The 25,269-nt window shown below is 36.8% G+C and overlaps 1 protein-coding gene across 2 annotated transcripts in view; it reads right to left on the reverse strand.

Moving 5' to 3' along the window:
- LOC311077820 (complement C3-like) overlaps positions 1-19,953 on the reverse strand; it is a 55,732-nt gene extending 35,779 nt beyond the window's left edge. The window contains exons 1-15 of one of the 2 annotated variants that reach the window (XM_084106449.1): positions 19,848-19,948; positions 19,568-19,763; positions 16,444-16,639; positions 15,890-15,963; positions 13,982-14,070; positions 13,715-13,797; positions 7,923-8,010; positions 3,540-3,642; positions 3,292-3,412; positions 3,014-3,129; positions 2,646-2,792; positions 1,499-1,702; positions 1,169-1,360; positions 942-1,094; positions 743-872 (exon numbers count right to left, since the gene is read on the reverse strand). In XM_084106449.1, coding sequence (XP_083962575.1) covers positions 743-872; positions 942-1,094; positions 1,169-1,360; positions 1,499-1,702; positions 2,646-2,792; positions 3,014-3,129; positions 3,292-3,412; positions 3,540-3,642; positions 7,923-8,010; positions 13,715-13,797; positions 13,982-14,070; positions 15,890-15,963; positions 16,444-16,639; positions 19,568-19,763; positions 19,848-19,918 — 1,963 coding nt within the window. In that variant the 5' untranslated portion in view covers positions 19,919-19,948. Of the gene's footprint in view, positions 1-742; positions 873-941; positions 1,095-1,168; positions 1,361-1,498; positions 1,703-2,645; positions 2,793-3,013; positions 3,130-3,291; positions 3,413-3,539; positions 3,643-7,922; positions 8,011-13,714; positions 13,798-13,981; positions 14,071-15,889; positions 15,964-16,443; positions 16,640-19,567; positions 19,764-19,847 lie in introns of both variants that reach the window. The other variant, XM_084106450.1, reaches the window with a different exon arrangement.
- Between the last annotated feature and the right edge of the window lie 5,316 nt (positions 19,954-25,269).

A 25,269-nucleotide genomic window follows, 5' to 3' on the forward strand; every position in this document is an offset into this window, starting at 1 on the left:
TAAAAGAAAGATTTTTTTTAAAACAATTTTTAAGAAATCCTTTATATTATATCTAAAATTCTGGATATTTATGCAGAATCACAGTTATGCTGTAACCAAATCGAAGTCAGAAATAAGGGTCTTAATGAGTTCAGTGATCAAGTTCAAATGATGAATATCATAATATAACCAACACCATCAGATCACTTTTTTTCTTTGTTCATCTGAGAGTTATAACTCAGACAAACAAAATCTAAAGTAAACATATAAGGGTCAAGAGCCCAACTAAAGCAAACACCCATCACCATAACGGTGGCTTACAATTAGTGATTTTCTCCTTCAGTGATTCTGCTTGTTAACATCAGGTGTCTTCAATAATGTTCAATCATCACTAAATTAATCACTTAATTATCTCATTAACTTCAACACTCTTGAGTGTGGACTCATACACTCCCAGGAGTGTTCATTTAACACTGGAGTTTTTGCTGTGTACAAAGAGCCATAGTTAACTGACAAGCTGAGCCATACCGCATTAATTATCGCTGGCGATACGTCCGCGATATTAATGCGATATGGCTCAGCTTGTCAGTTAACTACGGCTCTTTGTCATAAATACAGCTCCATCTGAAAGCAGGTGATGGTGATTTACTACTAATCAAGGAACCAGCTTTACTGACGAGATGCGCATAACAATATCGTGCGATATATCGCCCATCCCTATATTCAAATTGAAGAAATTCATATATAGAATATTCATATATACCTGTTCTGATGTTGGTTCCTCCTGCGGTGTGTGACTCAAACATCAGACCTGCATCACTGAAAACCCCCATACTGTCCCTTCCACCTCCTGCCGTACAGCCGGTGTCATGCTTCTCTATGACGTCCCAGATCTAAAGCAACAAAGAGATCATTTATTAGCTAAATTACAAGCTGTTGAGATGCTGAAGAAGGTCCTTCACCTGAGTCTGAGTGAGTCTGTTCTTGTTAAGGTCATGCACAGCCTTGTCAACCACCACCAGCCCAACTCTAGCTCCAGGATCTCCAGTTATCTGCAGCTTGACCTCATCTCCTGTTTCATAGGTATTCATCTTGTCCTTCACCTGAAGCTTGAGCTGTTAAAACGAGAGACACTGAATCAGATCTAGTTGATGAGCATGTCAACTATTTCTTGTGATGGTTGACCCACCGTTCCCATGCACGTGTCCTTCACGTCGACCCAGACTGAATCAGACACCACCTCAGACGAGCCCACATGGTAATAAGCCACAAAGCGGAAGGACGGCACCATGTCTCTGGTTACAGGTAGAGTCAGAGTCACTAGAGGTTGTCCTCTCCTCTTAAACCTGTCTGCTTTAACAATCTGACCTTTACTTAAGATCTGAAAATGAGGCAGATGAGTTAACAGTATTTATGATATTCATATGGTTTCAAACACAAGCTGTGGAAGTTAATCACATATTGACATAATAAATACATTTGTGGTGCAGCTTTATTTAGAAATAACCATAATCTTTACCATGTATGTGTAATCTTGATCTTTGACTCCTGGACTTTGTCCAGTGTACAGATTGACTGTCATTTGATCACCGATCTGAAGCTCTGCAGCATCAATGCTGATGTGCAAGTAGTTCTTGGAGTCTCCTTTGGGAATGTAAGCAAGAGCCGTCATCGTCTTCACTGCCTGCTGTTCATCGGTTAATTGTGGATCTTTGGTTTTTGCCTGAAAAGAACAAATTTGTTTTCTGATGTGCTGTGTAGTATATACTCCATTGCTTGTTCAACATATCCCATATAGCAACATTGTGTCGGCCCAGATCCGGCCCACATCTGGCATACGTGGAAAGATGATCTGGCCCACATGCAGCGTGGAATTACGGCACTTGGGTGGGCCACTCCTGTTTGCCAGATCTGGGCCACAAGCAGGCCATAGCAATGCCACATGTCAGCCAAGAGTAAAGAAATAAACCACAACTGGACCTTATCTGAGCCACAAAACCTGTGTATATTAAATATGGAGTCATCTCATCCTTAATAAGCCTGTTAACAAAAAGAATCACTGAAGGAAAGAAGAGAACAGAAAAAGAGACGAGCAGAAACACAAGAACTACAACTGACTTCAGACACAGTCTAAGATGAAATCAACTGAAGAGAAAAGAAGACATTAAATCTGTGAAGATCTCAGCAGAGGAGGATTAAACAACTCCACAAACAGCTTTACCAGCTTCACTTATTACTAACCAGACTGACTTTATTTCTGTCAGACGTCTACAGAAGTTTTTATTGAGAATTAACAGAGGTTTAACTCTAATGTGTGTCATTTGAAGTCACCATAACCGTGAATAGTGTTTCCATTAGTTGGGCTCTTAACTCGTATTATATCTTTTGTCTTCTTTGGCCACTGTGTCAGTGTGTTTGTCAAACACAATTGCAGCAGCAAAGAGCGCTAAAGTGAACTGCTTGTGGCCCAGATTTGGCAAACAGGAGCGGCCCACCCAAGTGCCGTAATTCCACGCTGCATGTGGGCCAGATCATCTTTCCACGTGTGCCAGATGTGGGCTGGATCTGGGCCGACACAATGTTGCTATGTGGGATGTTAACTGATCTATTTCCCACTAATTCTTCAGTGAAACTGACTGAACATTAGTTGAGTTTGCAGGTCTTACAGTGATCTGCAGTGTAGAAGATCCTCCTAGAGTGTTGACGGTAACCTTCCCAATGCCATTTGCTCTTGTTTGACCTTTGACCCCTCCAGGATTGACCTCCACTTCCACATTTTCAGCAGGAGTCTGGTCAGGATTTTTTAAATGGACCTTTTATAGAAGCCAAAGCAAAAAATATATATATATACAATAATAATAATAATAGTAATAATAATATTATATATATATATATATATATATATATATATATATATATATATATATATACACTGCACATCACAATAGGTAAGAAAAAACTATTGCAACTTCCATATCATGCAAACTTAAATAGTTTTTGTTTACTTGTTTACTTTTTAGTCAATGTTTCATACCGAGACACTGAAGGGCATCCCAGGTTTGAAGAATTGTGGTGTTCTTTTGAAGTGGATGGTGTACAGTGACGTCACAATCTGAATGCCTCTCCTTTCTGCTTCCACCATTTCACTGCCTGAAACACATACACACACACACACACATACACACACACACACACACACACACACACACACACACAAACACACGCACACGCACACGCACAGGATTAGCCTCTCATATACATTCACACACAGGCATGTAAACATACAGATGTACAGTATCTGTTGAGTCTTACCACTTTCTGTTAAAAGACTGACTGAAACATAGATTGATCGTCCAACCAGCTGGTTAATGTCTGGAAAGGTCTTAGTGATCATCTCCCTGCTCAGTTCTGCTGTACCTTCTCCTTCCCTAATCTATTCATATGAGAAAGACAACAGCAGTCAACAAGACAAGATAAAATGTATTTAATGTTTTAAGTCACTCTTTAGGTGAGGAGAAATGAGATTGATCCCAACTTGTAAACTGTTGAATTTCTCTCACCTGGACTTTTTGAAGAGAAGAAGCAATACTTGTTTTCTTCTCACCGTCCATCACACCAAACATCACAAACGCATTTCCTTCCACCTTCTGTCCAAACAGGTACCTATAAAAGCACAGACAATTTCTGCTGTAAAAACTGAACAGTGACGACAACTGCGCTTGATCCATATCCAGTTTCATTACATAGAAAAAAAGCAGCTTGAACGTTTGTCTAACAACCTTCTTTTCTTTTTCCACAGTCATACAGGTTTTGAACAACATGAGGGTTTCATATTTTTTTTATATGAGCATGTACACTACTCATTTTGTATATACACTCACCTAAAGGATTATTAGGAACACCATACTAATACTGTGTTTGACCCCCTTTCACCTTCAGAACTGCCTTAATTCTACGTGGCATTGATTCAACAAGGTGCTGAAAGCATTCTTTAGAAATGTTGGCCCATATTGATAGGATAGCATCTTGCAGTTGATGGAGATTTGTGGGATGCAAATCCAGGGCACGAAGCTCCCGTTCCACCACATCCCAAAGATGCTCTATTGGGTTGAGATCTGGTGACTGTGGGGGCCATTTTAGTACAGTGAACTCATTGTCATGTTCAAGAAACCAATTTGAAATGATTCGAGCTTTGTGACATGGTGCATTATCCTGCTGGAAGTAGCCATCAGAGGATGGGTACATGGTAGTCATAAAGGGATGGACATGGTCAGAAACAATGCTCAGGTAGGCCGTGGCATTTAAACGATGCCCAATTGGCACTAAGGGACCTAAAGTGTGCCAAGAAAACATCCCCCACACCATTACACCACCACCACCAGCCTGCACAGTGGTAACAAGGCATGATGGATCCAAGTTCTCATTCTGTTTACGCCAAATTATGACTCTACCATCTGAATGTCTCAACAGAAATCAAGACTCATCAGACCAGGCAACATTTTTCCAGTCTTCAACTGTCCAATTTTGGTGAGCTCGTGCAAATTGTAGCCTCTTTTTCCTATTTGTATTGGAGATGAGTGGTACCCGGTGGGGTCTTCTGCTGTTGTAGCCCATCCGCCTCAAGGTTGTGCGTGTTGTGGCTTCACAAATGCTTTGCTGCATACCTCGGTTGTAACGAGTGGTTATTTCAGTCAAAGTTGCTCTTCTATCAGCTTGAATCAGTCGGCCCATTCTCCTCTGACCTCTAGCATCAACAAGGCATTTTCGCCCACAGGACTGCCGCATACTGGATGTTTTTCCCTTTTCACACCATTCTTTTTAAACTCTAGAAATGGTTGTGCGTGAAAATCCCAGTAACTGAGCAGATTGTGAAATACTCAGACCGGCCCGTCTGCCACCAACAACCATGCCACGCTCAAAATTGCTTAAATTACCTTTCTTTCCCATTCTGACATTCAGTTTGGAGTTCAGGAGATTGTCTTGACCAGGACCACACCCCTAAATGCATTGAAGCAACTGCCATGTGATTGGTTGATTAGATAATTGCATTAATGAGAAATTGAACAGGTGTTCCTAATAATCCTTTAGGTGAGTGTATATAGTTATCTAAAAACTGTTAGTTAGAAGAACAACTGTTGGATTTTACAGTGTCACCAATATACTCTGGAGCTGTTGTAAAAGAACAAAGAACAGCACTTAAGTCCTTCTTAAAACAGGAAGATGTGTTCATAGTTTTGCCGGCCATATACGGCAAAAGTTGAATCTATCATCAACTAGCTCCGCTGGTGGGAAAACGCTCTGGTTGGTTGTAGCGCTGTCCTATTGCGTGCAGAGGGAATTTGAAAGACAGCCATTTATCCCGCCCCTCGGATTGAGCCCTGACAATGGTGAGTTGCCAGACCCTTGATGTAGGTCTGGCTTGCCAGGCTACTGGAGCTGCTCTCTGTGCCACACACTTTCAAAACCCCTGGTGTAACCAACTGATGTCAGGTTGATTCAGTCATATTAAATGATATATAAAACCTGTTACGACTTTCCCTTAAGCTGTTGTTGTTGACAACGTTTAACAAATGCAAACAGAGTCCATGCATTCAGATTTATGCAAACAAATGTTGCAAACCAAACATCCCAGCTAGCAGGGAACGTTCTCAGAACGTTGGCTAACATTCCCTACAAGTTTGGTTAATGTTTTAAAGAAAACTGAATGTAATGTTCAAAGAATGTTTTAAGGATGTTTTCTCATTTCAAATACTGTTTCTATAAGGTTAAATGTAAACTAAGATATAACGTTTTAACTGTAACATTTTGAGGATGTTTTGAGAATGTTGTTGAAATAAAAGATTATATAATGTTCCATAATAACAAATGAGGAACATTATCAAATCAACATTCACAAAATGTTTTGAGGATATAATTGAGACCTGAGATGACGGAATGCACTTTAGAAAAGGTTATTGTAATGTGACGTGTTAACAAAGCAAGAACATTTTAAATGTAACATTTTGAGGATGTTTGTAGAGAATGTTATCCTACACAGCAAAAACTGTGTTAAATGAACTCTCCTGGGAGTTTATTTGACTCCACACTCAAAAGTTAAAGTGTTAAATATGAGTGTTAAAATTCATGAGAGAATTAAGTAATTAATTGTGTGATGATTGACCATTACTGAAGACACCTGATGTTAACAAGCAGAATCACCAAAGGAGAAAATCTAATTTTAAGTTATGGTGATCAGTGTTTGCTTTGGTTGGGCTCTTGACCCTTAAACTATTAACTTTAAATTTTGTTTGGTTATAACTGAATTAAGTTATAACTGACAGATGAACAAAGATAAAAGGTGATCAGGTGGTGTTGGTTATATTTTGACGTAATCATCATCATTTGACCTGAATCACTGAACTCATTTACACTTAGCTTTTATCCAAAGCGACTTACAACAGAGGACTAAAGTTTAGAGAGTTAGGCTTTGCCTTGTTGATTGCAGCTGCCTGGTGCTTTTATAGCATACGATTTGTTGTATTTGCTATAGATTCCATATATTTCTTAAAAGTTCTGTTCAAAATGTTTTATTTAGACACACAGACATCAATATTCAGCCTGTGAATCTCAACAATGGTGACAATAATAAATGTTGCAGTGCATTCTGGGTGCCACCAATCAAAACTCATTCATGGCTCCCAACATGCATTGTGTTATGAATAAATTATGATCTGAATTGTCTTAGTAATTTCCTTTTCCTAATTAAATATTTCACTTGTCACCATTGTTGAGATTCATACACTCATTCTTGATGTCTGTGTGTGCCTAATCAATTTTATTTATTTTTTTAATCAAAACAACTTTTAAGAAATCCTTTGGAATATATAGAAAATTCTGGTTCTTATGTCGTAGAATCACAGTGATGATGTAAACAACAGTATAAATCTAAATCAGAGATTAGGCTCTAAATGAGTTTTGTGATTCAGGTCAAATGATGATTATATTAGAACATAACCAACACCACCTGATCATGTTTTCTCTTTGTTCATCCAGGAGTTATAACTCAGATACAGCAGCCAAACAAAATTTAAAGTAAAAAATGTAAGGGTCAAGAGCCCAACTAAAGCAAACACTGTTCCCATAATGGTGACTTAAAAATAGTGATTTTCTCCTTCAGTGATTCTGCTTGTTAACATCAGGTGTCTTCAATAATGGTCACTCATTGCTCAATTAATCACTTAATTATCTCATTAACTTTTATCACTGGAGTTTTTGCTGTGTACGTTTTAGGAGAACATTCCGGGAACCAAAATAAAACTACCCGCTGAAAACATTATTAGAACCTCATGGTAATGTTCTCAGAACGTTTTTAGAACAAAACATTTCTAGCTGGGATTGCCTAAAAAATCCACTTCCTGGGGCTTCTCAGTCCTTCATGCTTATAAACATGAACACACAGAGTTCCTTTCAGACACAGCATACATCAATATATTGTCCATAATCCATCATGTTTACACTAGCATCCCCAAAATCTGTGGGTGCTTCTCAATGCTCAAACTGATGCTTTCTTGTTTCCTCGCTCCTCCGTCCTCCAGCCCATGGCCCGGAAACGATGGATCTCAGTCATCTAGAAGAGCATCTCAGTCCTCTAACTGCACTGCGAGGAGGCGAGGAACGATGAGCGAGGAAACTTCAGTCATGAGAGCGGATACACAGGAAACAATATTCATACTACCAGTAAAATACAGAATAACCACAACTCAAAAAAAAATATGCCTTTTGAGACTAAGATAAATGTCTTTGTTGCTTTTGGAAGTTATACTATCTCAAACACTCATGAAAAGTTTTGGATGCTCTCATAGCACATTATTTTGTAGTTTACATAGAGATCTATTTTAAATCAGTGTGTGCACACATTAAAGATTAATTTTGAATACAGAGAAGCAGAACATATGTTGTCTTACATGGCTTCAATGTCGACTGTCAGGCTCTCGTCACCCACATAGAAGAAAGACTTACTGAGTCTTAATCTGACTCCAAATGTTGGCGGCACTATAAACCAAACCAGAGAAAAGACACAAATAAATGTAGGGAAGATGTAATATGTTTCTCCCAGCCTTAGGGGGGCGCTGTGATCTATGAGTGTTTCACTGTGTGAGTGAGCCCTTCTTCACATGGGTGGAGCTGTTGTTAAAGGGTTAGTTCACCCAAAAATGAAAATTCTGTCAGTAATTACTCACAACACAGACGCGCTGCGCTAAAACACTACGCGAACTCACTGGAGGCCCAGAGAGAAGGAAATTAATAGTGGAATAAAGTCGTTATTTGTTGTCGTTAAAAATGTTTATTTTTGCGCACAAAAAGTATTCTCGTCGCTTGATAAAATTAAGATTGAGCCACTGTAGTCACTCGGACTATATTAACGATCTCTTTAATAACTTTTCTGGGCCAGCAAGTTTCGGTCCCTTAGAAGCCTATGGAGGAGTGATCAAGCTATCAGATTTAATCAAAAATATCTTAATTTGTGTTCCGAAGATGAACGAAAGTCTTACGGGGTTGGAGCAACATGAGGGTGAGTAATTACTGACAGAATGTTCATTTTTGGGTGAACTAACCCTTTAATTCAGTTCTATTTTCCTTGTGAAAAGGTAAGATGTTCTCTGTTACATCTATTACATTTCTTTAATTATATTGGCCATCCATGTTATTTGAATAAATATATTGCTGTTAAAGATGTTAACTAACATATTTGTGCAGTTATTTGCGACGGATGGTTTTGTATTTCTGATATTCCCAATGGGCATTTGATGTCAATTTAACATCAATGTGACATCAAACATTGATGTCAAAATTACGTCACGAAATAGGTCAAAAATGAAAGTCATATTGACGTCAAAGTGTCGATGTCAATTTGATGTCAAGATTTTGACCTCTGCTGATGTCATTTTGATGTTATTTTGATGTCATGCTTTGTTTGTTGGTATTTGATGTCAATTCAACATTTATTTGACGTCAAGATGTCATGATGTTGTAAACTGATTCTATCTTAAATTGATCAATTGCCATTTCACATTTATACTGTGATCTTATTTCACTTTTTTCTAAAAAATGTAATTAACTTAAATGAGTTAAAACATAGATTTAACTCAATCCTCTTGCAGATAAGTGTTAGTTAACAACAGCACACATTAATGAGTAGAAGACCTTAACAAATAAATCATCAATGCATCAACGAGTTCACAATCACTGCCTTTAAATAAAGCAACATGATGCAATATATCAGCAGTGTTTCTCTGCTCATCCAGAACTGAAGCACAGGCTCTACTCTTCAGCACAATGGTGACCCACAAAACTCAACAGAAACTCTTTAAAGGTCCCATTGCATGGATTATTTTATTATTTTAGAATGTTTCCTGGGGTGCCCTTATAATGTTAGTATGTTTTTTAGATCAAAAGTTGTTATAATTTAGAAATAAAAGGCATATTTCCTAGCCTGATTTTAGCCTCTGAACGCTCTGTTTGAAGGGGCATGTCTGCTGTGAGACTTCAGTGTAAACGCCCACTGCTGTGATTGGCTGCTGTGAGACTTCAGTGTAAACGCCCACTGCTGTGATTGGCTGCTGTGAGACTTCAGTGTAAACGCCCTCTGCTGTGATTGGCTGACATGCTTGCATATGAAATATTTAGCATTAAATGTGAAACTCTCTCGAAAACATTTACTATTACAGCTATTAAACGTTTTTACTATTACAGCTATCGAGATTAACGGATCGTGAGAAGTTTTTTAAGTATTTAGATCTATTCCCATCACATAAAAGGTTGCAGTGATCCCAGTGGGCATTTGATGTCAATTTAACATCAATATGACATCAAACATTGATGTCAAAATTACGTCACGAAATAGGTCAAAAATGAAAGTCATATTGACGTCAAAGTGTCAATGTCAATTTGATGTCAAGATTTTGACCTCTGCTGATGTCATTTTGATGTTATTTTGATGTCATGCTTTGTTGGCATTTGATGTCAATTCAACATTTATTTGATGTCAAGATGTCATGATGTTGATCCCAGCAGGCACAGGATATAGACTACAGCATCGGTCGTCGGATTTTGGTTGAAAATGAAAGTCGGGTTGATGTCTAAATCCAATGTTTGTTTGACGTCAAGCTCCAACGTTGGGCAGTCGTCGAATTTTGGTTGGAATAAGCCAAACAAAAAGGTGAAATGCATGGCTGTACATTTATTACCAGCTTCACTTAAAGCTAACCAGATTTACTTTATTTAATTTCCGGTTTAAAAAAATAATATTTAGTTTTTTAAAGTCACCATGATGGTGGTTAGCGTTTGCTTTAGTTGGACTCTTGACTCTTTAGCATAAAAGTTTCTCTGGCTGCTATAATTGTGTGTGTATAAAGCACATTTGTTGTGGCAAAAAAGCCATGAGAAACTTTAGAGCAGGTGATGATGATGATGATGATGATGATGATGATGATGATATCATCATGTAACTGCCTAAATACCTGATCTTATGCAGTGTCTAATGTTTTGATTATATAGAACTTTTGTTTTTAATGTTGTTTTATAATAGAATCCATTAAATTTTACAGCATGAGAGCAATGTTGTTTATCAAATAATATAAAGGTTTTTAAAAATATTTAATGCATTAAAATTTTTCCTCTACATTATTACTTAGCCATCAAGAATCAGTGTATGACTCTCAACAATGGTGACAATCAATGAAATGATGCAGTGCATGCTGGGTACCACCAATCAAAACTCACCCATATCTCCCAGCATGCATTGCGGCTTTAATAAATTATGCAGCTGGAGTTGATCTGATTATCTGGATATTTTGTTTGATTGTCACCATTGTTGAGATTCATATGCTGTTTCTTGATGTCTGTGTGTGTCTAAGTACTGCCATAGATGATAGGTTTTTGTGCACTAAATCATTTTTAAAAATCAAGTATATTTTTTAATAAACAACACTGGTAGATATGCTGTAGAATCAAACGACTTATATTATGAATAAAACAATGTTATAACCACAAGTTCTATATAATCAAAGCATTAGACACTAAATAAGATCAGACATTCAGCCAATGGCATGATGCTGTCATCGTCGTCGTCATCATCAATAAAAAGTCATCATCACCTGATCTCATTTTCTCAAGGCTTTTTTAGCTACAACAAATGTGCTTTATACACACACAATTATAGCAGCCAGAGAAAACTTTATGCTAAAGAGTCAAGAGTCCAACTAAAGCAAACGCTAACCACCATCATGGTGACTTTAAAATACAAACAAATATTTCTTTAAACCGGAAATTAAATAAAGTAAATCTGGTTAGTTTTAAGTGAAGCTGGTAATAAGTGTATGGCCATGCATTTCACCTTTTGTTTGGTTTATTCCAACCAAAATTCAACGACTGCCCAACGTGGAGCTTGACGTCAAACAAACATTGGATTTAGACATCAACCCGACTTTCATTTTCAACCAAAATCCAACATCTGACCGATGCTGTAGTCTATATCCTGTGCCTGCTGGGCATCTATTTGACGTCAGGATGTCATGATGTTGAAGTCATTTTAATGCTATTTTGATATCATTCAATATCAAGCTCCAATATCAGATTAAATTTATCTTTTATAGTATATGCAATTATAGTGTCTGCTGTCATTTTAAACGTGAACTAAATGTAAATATGCTAGGATTTAAATAAATAAAAACACACATGCAAAATACACCTAGGTCTACAACTTTCAAGATCATTCAGGCTAGGTCTTTTAGATGTTGAAAATGAGTCACATTGATTTACAATGAGTAATAAATACACTTTTTTCAGACATTATAGACATTGTTTTGACATAAATTTCCCATCAATTTGACGTCTTGTTTCCTGACATCAAATCAACATCGATTTAATGTCAATGATATTGACCTGAGATGTAGGGACCAGAAAAAACATGTCAGATTGATACCTTTGTTAGGCATCTTTACAACCACAAGGAAATAATTACAAAATATAATGAAAATATGCATATTCATGCATGTCATACATGGTGGTCAAAATCTTGACTATTTGTTGATGTCAAATTGACGTCAAGGTGCCCGCTGGGTTATTTAATGGGTTTTACCTTCCATGTGATGGGGTATATTTTTCTGTATGTTGTATTGTGTTTAATATTTATCTGAGTATTTTGGGATATAGTCTTTGTATTTTGGATGCATGTGACATTGTCATATGTGGAAAGTTATTTTTACAGTCTTTGAGAACCCCTGTTATTGAAGGTTTAATATAACTGCAGCTAGAACTGTATTGTTTCGTTTTGTGATATTGTATGCATTTTTATTTTTGATATTAGTAACTAACAGTTCTATTTCCCTTGTGAAAAGTGGCTGATGCAGAAGAGCCCAATAAATAAGCTTCACTGCTGTGACGACAACGATATTTGTGTCCTCCTCATTCAACCATCATTCAAACACAACGCAGAGACATTTGGGGGAGCACACAGACGAAGAGGGTTACATAATTAAATACATTATTTAAGTTTTTAAAGGTCCCGTTCTTCGTGATCCCATGTTTCAAACTTTAGTTAGTGTGTAATGTTGTTGTTAGAGTATAAATAATATCTGTAAAATTATAAAGCTCAAAGTTCAATGCCAAGCGAGATATTTTATTTAACAGAAGTCGCCTACAAAAAACGTCCGGTTTGAACTACATGCCTCTACTTCCTTCTTTAATGACGTCACTAGAACCGTGTTTTGACTAACCTCCGCCCACAGGAACACAGGCGTATTGATGGCGAACGACAGACGTGGTTGATGTTTATCTATAATCGGATACCGCAAAAGTTTAATTCGAAGTTGTTAGTTTGCTCTGTCCATTTCACCACGGACTGTTTTTCTAACCTGGGATAATATCAAGCAGGCTTCTCTCAGCGTTTCATACTGACGAAGGGGACAATTTCAACTATATTCCAGCAAGCGGTAAGTAGTGATTTACTATGGAAGTAGCGATCAACTTCACATCGTTTCTCTTAGTAGGATGCAAATAATCTTACTTAAACTGTGATTAATATACAGAAAGCGATCAAAGAACAATCCCTTTCCAATCGCTCAAGCTGTCAATCACACAGCGCGAGTTTATCTGGACACTTGCCAAAACTCGTTATGAAATCAATGACGCTGTTACACTGCACAACGAATCTCTTACTGTATTTATATACCTCATGTTTGCATTGGTGAAATCATTAGTGAGTGCAGAAACTGCGTTGCAATGATAATATCTTTTTTCACGTGATCAACAGACTGTCATCTGCTCAATGCTCATCACTGCAACCTTTTATGTGATTGAAATAGATCTAAATACTTAAAAAACTTATCACGATTCGTTAATCCCGATAGCTGTAATAGTAAAAACGTATAATAGCTGTAATAGTAAAATTTTTCCAGATAGTTCCACCCGTAATGCCAGATATTTCATATGCAAGCATGTCAGCCAATCACAGCAGTGGGCGTTTACATTGAAGTCTCACAGCAGACACGCCCCTTCAAACAGAGCGTTCAAATCAGGTGATGAAATCAGGCTAGGAAAAATGCCTTTTATTTCTAAATTATAAAAAAATTTGATCTAAAAAACATACTAACATTATAAGGGCACCCCAGGAAACATTATAAAATAATAAAATTATCCATGGAATGGGACCTTTAACGCATTTACACAACACACATTTTGTTGACACACATCTTACCATATTCTTTGACCTCAAAGTCTGCAGTAAACGTCTTCTGAGGAGTGTGTGTGTACCGAGTGACAACCTTCCAGATCCCAAGACTGAAACAAAAACATTTCCAAACATATTTAAATAAGCATTATACAACAGATGAAACAATCCTCATAACACAGATCACATCTATGAGTATTAGCTGCGTTGTAAGATAGACATAATGAATCACTAAATTAAATTAACTCGGGTTGAGCAAGTTCAGTCTTCACAGTGTTTCCCACACAAACACACCTGGCAACCTCAGGAATGGCGTAGCTTCCAGACTTTATCCCTTTCACTGGAAATATTATCTGTGATGAAACTGTGATGCCTTGTGGATTCTTAAACACAGAAACCATCATTAACAATGTGTTAGGGCTGGGCGATATATATCGTGAGATTGTTATGCGCATCTCGTCAGTAAAGCCGGTTCCTTGATTAGTAGTAAATCACCATCACCTGCTTTCAGATGGAGTGGCATTTACTACACAGCAAAAACTCCATTAAGAAAGAAGTTAGAGAAGTTAATGAGATAATTAAGTGATTAATTGAGTGATGATTGAGCATTATTGAAGACATCAGGTGTCTTCAATAATGCTCAATCATCACTCAATTAATCACTTAATTATCTCATTAACTTCTCTAACTTCTTTCAAAATTTTGGCTAAGTCAACCAATCTGCCAGACTTTCCGACTGCAGCTTTAAATTAAGAAAGAAGTTAGAGAAGTTAATGAGATAATTAAGTGATTAATTGAGTGATGATTGAGCATTATTGAAGACACCTGATGTTAACAAGCAGAATCACTGAAGGAGAAAATCTCAAATTGTAAGCCACCGTTATGGTGATGGGTGTTTGCATTAGTTGGGCTCTTGAACCTTATATAGTCACTTTAAATTTTGTTTGTCTGCTGTTATTGATTTATAACAGTCAGATGAACAAAGAATAGTGTGATCTGATAGTGTTGGTTATGTTTTGACATAATCATGCTGTGATCTGAAAAATGAAATTTATTGCGATAGTTTGGTTTAACTTGTTAGCAGTTTTGTGTTTTTACAGCATGTGATTATCAGTATTTATCTTATAATCCAAAATATTTAATAAACATTGTTCTGATCAAAACACTTTCAAATAAATTAATTTAGAAACACAGACATCAATAATCAGCCTGTGAATCTCAACAATGGTGACAATAATAAAGCATGTTGCAGTGGCTGCCACCAATCACAACTCATTAATGGCTCCCATCATGCATTGCGGTATGAATAAATTATGATCTGAATTGTCTATGTAATTTACTTTTCCTAATTGAATATTCTGCTCGTCACCATTGTTGAGATGCATACACTGAATCTTGATGTCTTTGTGTGCCTAAAAGAAAGAGTTTTTTTTTTTTTTAAACAACTTTTAGAAATCCTTTATATTATATCTAAAATTCTGGATATTTATGCAGAATCACAGTTATGCTGTAAACAACAACATAAATCAAAAACATAGTTCAAAAGATGATTGTCATAATATAACACCATCAGATCACATATTTTCTTTGTTCATCTGGCAGTTATAACTCAGATACAGCAGCCAAACAAAATCTAAAGTTAATAATATAAGGGTCAAGAGCCCAACTAAAGCAAACACCTATCACCATAACGGTGGCTTATAATTTGAGATTTTCTCCTTCAGTGATTCTGCTTGTTATCATCAGGTGTCTTCAATAATGCTCAATCATCACTAAATTAATCACTTAATTATCTCATTAACTTCAACACTCTTGAGTGTGGACTCATATACACTCCCAGGAGTGTTCATTTAACACTGGAGTTTTTGCTGTGTACAAAGAGCCGTAGTTAACTGACAAGCTGAGCCATATCGCATTAATTATCGCTGACGATACGTCCGCGATATTAATGCGATATGGCTCAGCTTGTCAGTTAACTACGGCTCTTTGTAGTAAATGCCGCTCCATCTGAAAGCAGGTGATGGTGATTTACTACTAATCAAGGAACCGGCTTTACTGATGAGATGTGTGTTTACTGAGATCAGCAGTGCAATGATGCTCATTAGAGCTGAAATGCCACGAGAGAGAGAGAGAGAGTGTGTGTGTGTGCGTGTGCGTGTGTGTGTGTGTGTAATAACAGTGTGCACTTATAGAAGTGTGTACCATGATCTCCACCGTGACTGCAGTCTGAGTGAGTGGTTCCATGTTGGGCGTCAGAGAGAAAATCCTGTATTGAACTGCAAAAGAGGTCAAAGCAAAAAACTGAAATATGAGTTCTGATGTTTTTTACTCAGATTCAAACCCTGATACACATAGCAGTCAGTTTAATAATAAACAATTATGTTATGCTTATGTATAATGTTCACACTGTGCGTTATAATTTCCAAGTATTTCATGAGATCCTTTGCCCATATAATCTTTAAGCTAAAAAGGTTAAGCGTATTTGGCTTGTTGTCCACAATGGAGGACTCAATGAAGCAGCTTCAGCTCAAGCTTAGATATACCCCCCAGTGGGACTACTAATGCTTACATGATGAGTATGTTAGCAAGATGTTATAATTATGTTATTTAAATGATGTTGGTGGAGTTGGGGAGGTGGAGGGACGCCAAAACAGCTGATGAAGGTGAGCGGCTGCTTATGCTCCAGCAGTTAATTGAAAGATTAGATAGGTTAATTCCTCCCGAAATTACGTTGTGAACTTAGCACATAATCGTACCTCTGCTAGCAGGCGTGTAGATGGGCTTGTCTGTCTGTACAAATATATATCCAGACTGGAATGAGACCATGACCACTTTCTCCAGGGTGTGAGATGGAAACTGAGCTTGTAGATACACATACTGCTTCTCCAGAGGATCATCAGAGAAATAGTTCCAATCATCAGGGAACAGATAATCATACAGCCTTTTTTCTATCTGATAATAAAATAATGAGAATGTGTTATGATCCCAGCTAACAGACTTTTGTTATAAGAACGTTCTCCAAATATTCAGGGTGCTTTCACACCTGCCTCATTTAGTTCGGTTGAATCGCACTAGAGTTCGTTTTCCCCGTTGGTGCGGTTCGTTTGGGCAGGTGTGAATGCGGCAATCGCACTCGGGTGCGCACCAAAAGCGGACCAAACAAGCGTACCGAGACCTGCTCGAAGAGGTGGTCTCGGTACGCTTTGAAACGAACTCTGGAGCGGTTCGTTTGTGGTGAGAACGTGATCCGACCTCGAACAGAACCAACTGCCAAAGAAATGCGCATTTTTGGACTAAACCAGTTGCCGTAGTCAACTGCGCTGTGATTATGGGATGAGGAGAAATGTTTGTTGACAGTTTGCACTCGCGGACAAACTTGGAGTTGTGAGGAGGTGCGGAGCCTGATAGAAATTATTAACAGCCGCATCCTCGCTTCATTCTCAAATATTATTGTTTGTCTAAGGTGGTGTAAACTATAATAACATATGACCAAGGATACAATCAGCCCACGCAGTCGTCTCTCCATAGTAAACAGTGGCGTGTTATGCACGCGTCGCCTCCTCCTGAAGTGACTCGCCGCGTGCATTGTATAAAACATTTTTTTAAGCCGCATCCTCGCTTTGGACAAACTATATAATAAACTATGATAGGGATACAATCAGCCCACGCAGTCGTCTCTCCATAGTAAAAAGTGGCGTGTTGTCTGCTGGATTTTCCTCCTCTTTGTTTAATTCCGGGAGTTCTGTTGGAATTTTCCCGCACGTTAATTCTGACAATCGAAGTGCAGTTATGAAAATACGTTCAAGACCCATCTGGCCAACGAGTGATGTGGATGTTGTCACATGACTGCATTTTGGTTCGTTTCATAAACTGATCCGGACCAGAGCGATAAGTGTGGTGTGAAAAGAAACCAAAACGCCTGAAAAATGCTACAAAGTATAATTTTTCTCCCTTGGTCCGGACCAAATGAACCAAACTACAGATGTGAAAGCACCCTCAGTGTTGGTTCTGAGAATGTGAAAAATGTCCAGTTTTCTTGACGTTAGAGGAACGTGTTTTAATGTTCCTCAAACGTTCTTTCAACTTAATTTTGATTTAAAATTCAACATTATAGGAACGTTGATTTCTAACATTCCAAGAACATAAAAATGTCCAGTGTCCTTAATGTTATTTAAAGGTTAGTGTGATGTTCCTGAAACATTCTTTCAATCATCTTTTGAAAGAGTAATAAGAACACAAACTACAACTTTATTCAGACACAGCCTTAGATGAACTGAAGATAAAATACATTAACTCTCTGAAGATCTGATTAAACAACTCCACAAACAGCATTACCAGCTTCACTTATTACTAACCAGACTGACTTTATTTCTGTCACGTCTACAGAAGATCTTATTGAGAATTAACAGAGGTTTAGATGTTGATGTCTTATTGAAAATGTTTCATTTGAGGTCACCATCATGGAGATCAGTGTTTGCTTTAGTTGGGCTCTTGAGGTTTGTACGATGAGTACTGATGTCTAAGTGTGTTGTTTTAAACTTATAAATAGGTTTAGACAATCTTACACACATTTCTTCAGTTACAAATGATTTTTATCACATCAAATGAGTTCATTATCTTATTCTCAAATCCCATTCAAGTTCCAAAACTGAGCAAAGCTACAGTGAAAGCAACTGTTTAATTGGAGTACTTTGACTGTAATTTAAAACAGCCATAGTGATCTGCTTTTTCAATGCAGAAATGTTCTCCATGAACACCTGCAATGGCTGATAAAGCATCAACTTAAAGAAAGTCAAGGGTCAAGAGCCCAACTAAAGCAAACACCGATCTCCATGATGGTGACTTCAAACTAAATATTTTCCTTAAAACATCAACATCTAAACCTCTGTTAATTCTCAATAAGAGCTTCTGTAGACGTGACAGAAATAAAGTCAGTCTGGTTAGTAATAAGTGAAGCTGGTAATGCTGTTTGTGGAGTTGTTTAATCAGATCTTGAGAGAGTTAATGTCTTTTATCTTCAGTTTATCTAAGGCTGTGTCTGAATAAAGTTGCAGTTTGTGTTCTTATTACTCTTTCGAAAGATGATTGAAAGAATGTTTCAGGAACATCACACTAACCTTTAAATAACATTCTAGTAGCATTCAGGAAACTGGAAATTTGTATGTTGTAACGACTGAGACAAATCAGATAATTATTGATTGTAATATTAATTTAGCTACCTCAAGTTAATCCAATTAACTGACCCAAATATTAATAGCTAATCATAATTGATAATTATGAGTTATTATTAATATTTCCCCTTTGGGCTAATTTGTTACGATGTTCTTGGAATGTTAGAAATCAACGTTCCTATAATGTTGAATTTTAAATCAAAATTAAGTTGAAAGAACGTTTGAGGAACATTATACCTTTTAAAACACGTTCCTCTAACGTCAAGAAAACTGGACATTTTTCACGTTCCCAGAACCAACACTGAATATTTGGAGAACGTTCTTAAAAGTCTTTTAGCTGGGATGATCCCCCAGCCTGTGTTCTCCTGTCTTGTGTGTTCCTGGACTCTGTTATTTCCTGTCTTACACCATGTTTTGTAGTTCTTTGTAGGTTTTCATGTTGATTAGTCTCCAGGTGTTTCTTATTATCTACGGCCCCCTTGTTATCATGTTAAGCTTGTCTGCCTGTGTATATAGCCCTTGTTCTCTGTCAGTCACTGAAATCACATTCTCTGGTTTATCGTGTTTTTATTTGTTTATGCTAGTTACCTTGTGGATTATGACCTTGTGGATTATTTGAATAAACCTGGACGTGGATCTGCTTCCCAGCCTGCTCCTGACTCTCACCATGTTACAGAATGAAACATCACTGTATTTATGGAGCTCTCACCTTTATATCTGTAAGGATCTGGTAATTGTTTTCTGCAGTCAGTGTCACTGTTTTGGACAGTATCTCCTTGTCTTTCTTTGGGTATTTATTCACTATGATCTCTACATCAAAAGATCCTCCAGAGTAATCCTGAGCCTCCACAAACACGTTCTCTGAGGAACCCACTCTCAGCAAATTAGGAGCTGACAGAACAAACCTGAGGAGATCAAATCACAGCGTTTGAAATCTTAAAAACTGATTATTAGTAACTCTATGAGCAAACGGTGTGTTTAATACTCACAGCGGGTCACACAGTGTGAGGAGGGGTGAGGAGAGAAGAACAACAGTCAGACACAGCAGCTTCACATCCATCGTGTCTGTGTGTGTGTGTGTGTGTGTGTGTGTGTGGACCTGCAGCAGCTCAGATTTATACCCGCCTCCGTCACCCTCACAGTCCAAACTTCTCTCTCTGTTTTTTTGCATTTGTTTTGTAAGTAAACTGACACTTCAGTTCAGCGATCTACAATCTAACAGTATAGCAAGTAATTTTTATGTTTGACTGCCATTCACTTTTCAAATCCTTATGAGATCTTTATGAATCTCCTGTGTGATACACAAATAACTTCTTTATTTTCATACATTTTCTAAATCAAATATATATTTTAAGTTCATTTAACATATAGACTCTGAATAAATCTGAATCTTGTGTCTTTTGAATCAGTGCCTAATGAAAAACACAAATGCAAATTCAGTGCGGGAGATTCATAAAGATCTCATAAATATGAAGAGTAGCAGCAGTCAAATTCAGATTTCCCGTAAATGACCTGCAAAAACCCGTTGTGTAAATTCAACCTTTGGTAAACTGGCAGCCGCTCTGTTGATCTTTGAGTATGGGATGAATATCAAAATGATTAACGTGTGCAAGCAAAATTATCCATGAACTTGATAAATGTTGCAGATATGTTTTACTATCCACAACCAAATGCCTTTCAACTTGCGTGTGCAAAATTCAAAATTGAATGAATGTGTAGCAATTTGTACAAATAGAGACATTTTTGTGAATACAAATGTTTTCTTTGTAGTAGTGTATCATAATTTGCGCATGCAACAAAGAAGATGTGTATGTGTGGATCAGGTGACACGCGTGCATTCATTGATGTATTTTCTGAGTCGATCTCATTTGATTCATTTGGTTTTTGAGACTTTAATTTTGCTGTGTTTTTAAGCATTTCACAACCCACACACAAACAACTACAAATAAATAGGCCTGGTGTTAATTATTAATGTGTGCACAACTACCCTTCTATTTGACAAATTCACAAAGTGCGTCACTAGTAATATAATGCAACTTGTGTGTGCAAAATCCAGAAACGCATGAATGTGCAGCATTTTGTACAAATAGAGACAACGTTGTTAATACAAAACCTCGATTTTGTATTAGTGTAGGTCAGAATTTGTGCGTGCAACAAGTAAGATGTGCATTTGTGGATGAAGTGACATGCATGCATTAATTGACTCGTTTCTGAGTCAATCCTATTTGATTCATTTGGATTTTGAGACTATCATTTCGCCGGTTTAGACCATAGACTGTAAAAAAAATATGGACGACGCCCCTTCGCTCTCTTCCATTGGTGAGAACTGAAGCCACCAGTGTGTCGATATGGCGCTGACATCTTGGGGCTTGAGTCTGCGCAGTAGCGATTTCGGGAGAAAGCTCACTCTCGGTGTGAAATAATTAATTATACAAATTTAGATATTAAATTTAAAGCTCCAATCTCCTCAGTCCTCCGAAGATCCCGAAAAAAAGTCTGTTGGTGCTTCAGTGACTACTTCGCTCAGAGAACCTGTCAATCACAGCTGTCAATCATGACGTCACTCCACCGTTTTTATAGCATGAAATAACTAACTAAAAACAAACTTATTTTAAAAACAAACACTTGAATTTACATCAGCGTGATAAAAACTACAGTAAATGACAGAAACCACCTTCGGAAAGAAGATATTTGAAGTGTAATTAAATTGTTTAGTTGGTCTCAAGTCCCGTTGAATAACACATGGAGGCGGGGTTTATATAATAGCGAACATTTATCTAGGTTAACGTTAGAGCGAGCGGCCATGCCAGACGGATAAGTCCTCTTCATGTATAACAAATCAAATTCTGTTGCATTTTCTTGCGCCAGTTTGTAAAGGGCGGCTGAAACACTTAGCCTATACAGATAAACGCCCAACACTGGTGTTTTTCTTTAAATAAATTCGTTTAGGCTTTAAAATAAATATTGTTTGTGGGCTAATTAATGCCACAATAATTTATTGGCTACTTATATTTGTCATTTTTGTTTTGCACTGAATACCATTTAAAGGATTTGCTGTGCACCGTAATGTCATCCTCCCATAGAAAGCCACGTTAAGAGCCACCTTTATTTTCTTTATAATAAAGGGTTTCTATGGGAGGAAAACGCTTAACGTGAAATTAAATGCGTTGCGTTCATATTCTGGGCTCATCTGCTTTTCTGTAGGATAGTATGGTTTATTAATAAGGTGTATACAGCATTTGATCTTTATCACTGAAGTACACTGTTAGACCTTACCGGGTTTTTTTACAGTAAAATACTGGCAACACTGTTGCCAGTAAAATACTGTTAATTGTACAGTTCTTTACTGTAATCTAGTTTGTTTCTGTAAAAATGCACTAAATTTATAGTTAACTAATTACACTTGCAGAAACCGAATGCCTTAAATTGACCAACTGTCATTTAAATGTATTAACTAAAATTTATAATGCATTAATAATGTGAGCAAAGTATTACTGTCAACTTCTTTCATTTGAGACCACTAAAAAACTATTGCACATAAAGAGATTTCCACTGGACCAGCAACTACACAGTCACCGCCTGTTAAATAAAGCAACATGCAGCAAATCATCAATGTTTGTAGATCTTCTCCTGGACTGAAGCACAGGCTCTACTCTTCAGCACAGTGGTGACCCAAAAAATTAATTTTACAGTAAACTACTGGCAACAGTGTTGCCAGTATAAACCTGTTTTATAACTTACAGTTTATTACTGTTAAAATACATTTTGTGGGTGTGTCTTTTTTATCTTACACAGTTAACCCTTTCAACCCCACAGGAAAATCCACACTACGAGTAAAAAGTAACGATGCAGTGAGATAATTAAGGGAATATGTAAGTGATTGTAAGCAGAATCACTGAAGAAAAGAGAAACACAAGAACAGAAAATAGAGAAACACAATAACTACGACTGACTTCCAGCCATTACACATTATTACACTTATTATTAACCAGTATGACTTTATTTCTGTCATACAGAAGTTGTTATTGAGATGTTTAATTGAAAATGTTTGGTTTGTAGTTACCGTTATAGAGATCAGTGCTTGCTTTAGTTGGGATGCTGATGCTAAAACATTAGTTTTTCTTTTGCTGCTTGAGCTGTGTTTTTGCAAGTCACACTTGTGCACACACACAGTTTATGAATGACTGCAGTTATAATGATTATGATGACAAAATCATCATATTGCCTGTTCATTCACTAAGGAATTCATTCTCACTTATTCAGAGTTTAATCCTCAATCGAAAGTGTTACATTACCACCACTGTGAAAACGCAGCAATACGATACAATGACTCTTTTTTTTTTTAAACACATGATGCATAACTAGAGAAACAGAGCTACACTGTGTTTTAGAAACACCGAGATATCACAATTTAGCACATGAATCTCAACAATGGTGGCAATATTTCTTTTTTATTATTATTATTATTCATGCAGCAGTGCATGCTGGGAGTTTTATATTATCCTGGAACCCAGCATGCATTGCGACATGAAACTTTTCACCATTGTTGAGATTCATATGCTGATTGTTGATGTCTGTGTGTGTCTGAGCCAAGCAGGAGTAAAATAAACTGAATGCACTATATGATTACAATATTCTTCAGAAGACTTGATTACAGAAATATTGATTTCATTTTGTAGATTCACAGATATATGCTAAATATGAGATAACTATAATTTCAATGATTATATACAGGAAAAATCTGAAAATCAGGCATGTCCAGGATGATTGTGACATCATCACAAAAAAATAAAAACACCTGATCATCTTCCTCTTGACTCTTTCTTGCCATAATAAATGTGTTTTTATAAACTCACTGTTACAGCAGCCAGAGAGAGATGAAAGGTAAGAAGTCCAGGGACAAGAGACCAACTAAAGCAAATACTGATCTCCATCATGGTGACAACAAACTTTATTAATAACTAAATCTCTGTTAATTCTCAACAAGAACTTTTGTACATGTATGAAAGAAATAATCGTAAACTGGTTTGTAAACTGGTTTCACACTCAGTGTGGCTGGAAGTCAGTTGTAGTTTTTGTGTTTCTCTTTTTTCTGTTCTTGTTTCTCTGTCCTTCAGTGATTCTGCTTATCAGGTGTTCATCAGTGTCTCAATTCACTCACTTCTTTTCATTCAAGTGGACTATATTAGTGAACTAATGTAGGGAATAGTGAATGAGGGTATAGGGTGTGATTGGGAAAACAGCCTCTGAGTGTCGACTTTGAGCGCTGTTAATTCACAGTATATTCCTGTAGGCTACTTTTATTTTCTACGGTATATTACTGTTTTAATGGAAAATGGTATAATATTGTCAGAATTTTACAGCAAGGGTTAACAGTGTAGCCTAAAGCTTTTTCTTTATTATAAGGGTTTTCTATGGGAGGAAAACGCTTAGCCTAATGTGCAATTAAACGAAATGTTCGTATTCTGCGCTCATCTGCTAATCTGTACACTGTAAAAAATGATCGTAATTTTAACGGTAAAAGACTGTAAAAATGCTACAGTGAAAAACTGTTAATTGGTTAACAGAAAGTTTCTGTACTATATACGGTAAATAACTGTGATAGATCTAACGGTACATTTAATGTAATTTTACTGTAACATACCGTTAAATTTACAGTTTTTGAAAGTGAAAAAACAACTCATTGTATAATTTACAGTGAAAAACCGTAAATTGACATTCCCACAATTCCCTGTGACACTTCACATTTGATCTATTTTTGTTGAAATAACTATGTTTGTTTCTTCATAGTTTTCTTCGTTTTTTCTAATCAGTTATGTACATTAGGGGTTTATGTTACATTTAATGTTGTTAAATTAATGTTTATTGCATTTTTAAAATTTCATGTGTTACCATGATGGTGTTTAATGTTTGTGTGAATGACACTGCGCAGCTTCTATATATATTAGTATTAACTTTCTTGTGGAAGAACTGCTTGTGATGAGCTTTGATTGATCATGTGACTCTCATCACTGCTGTGATTGGTGGTTATCAGTGTACAAAACAGATATTAATACTTCAATAGGACGGTAAATTAACTTTATATCATATTACTGAAATTTACTGTTATATTTACTGGATTATACTGTAAAATTGACATGTTGTTCAGAATAGCACGTACATTTTACAGTTTAAACCAGTAAATATAACAGAACTCCAGTGTGTTATATGCTGGTTTAAACTGTAAAATGTACATGTTATTCGGTAAAAGCAATTACTGTTTTGTTGTATATTTTACGGAATTGTTCTGGTAACCCCAGCTGCCAGTTTTTTTCCGTAAAAACTACGGAATTTTTTTTACAGTGTAGGCTGCACATGCTTTACTAATAAGGTGTACAGAATTTGATCTTTTAACATGAATGTCCAATGGGG

This window comes from Abramis brama, assembly GCF_963993115.1.
Source record: "Abramis brama genome assembly, chromosome: 2".
Taxonomy (NCBI): domain Eukaryota; kingdom Metazoa; phylum Chordata; class Actinopteri; order Cypriniformes; family Leuciscidae; genus Abramis; species Abramis brama.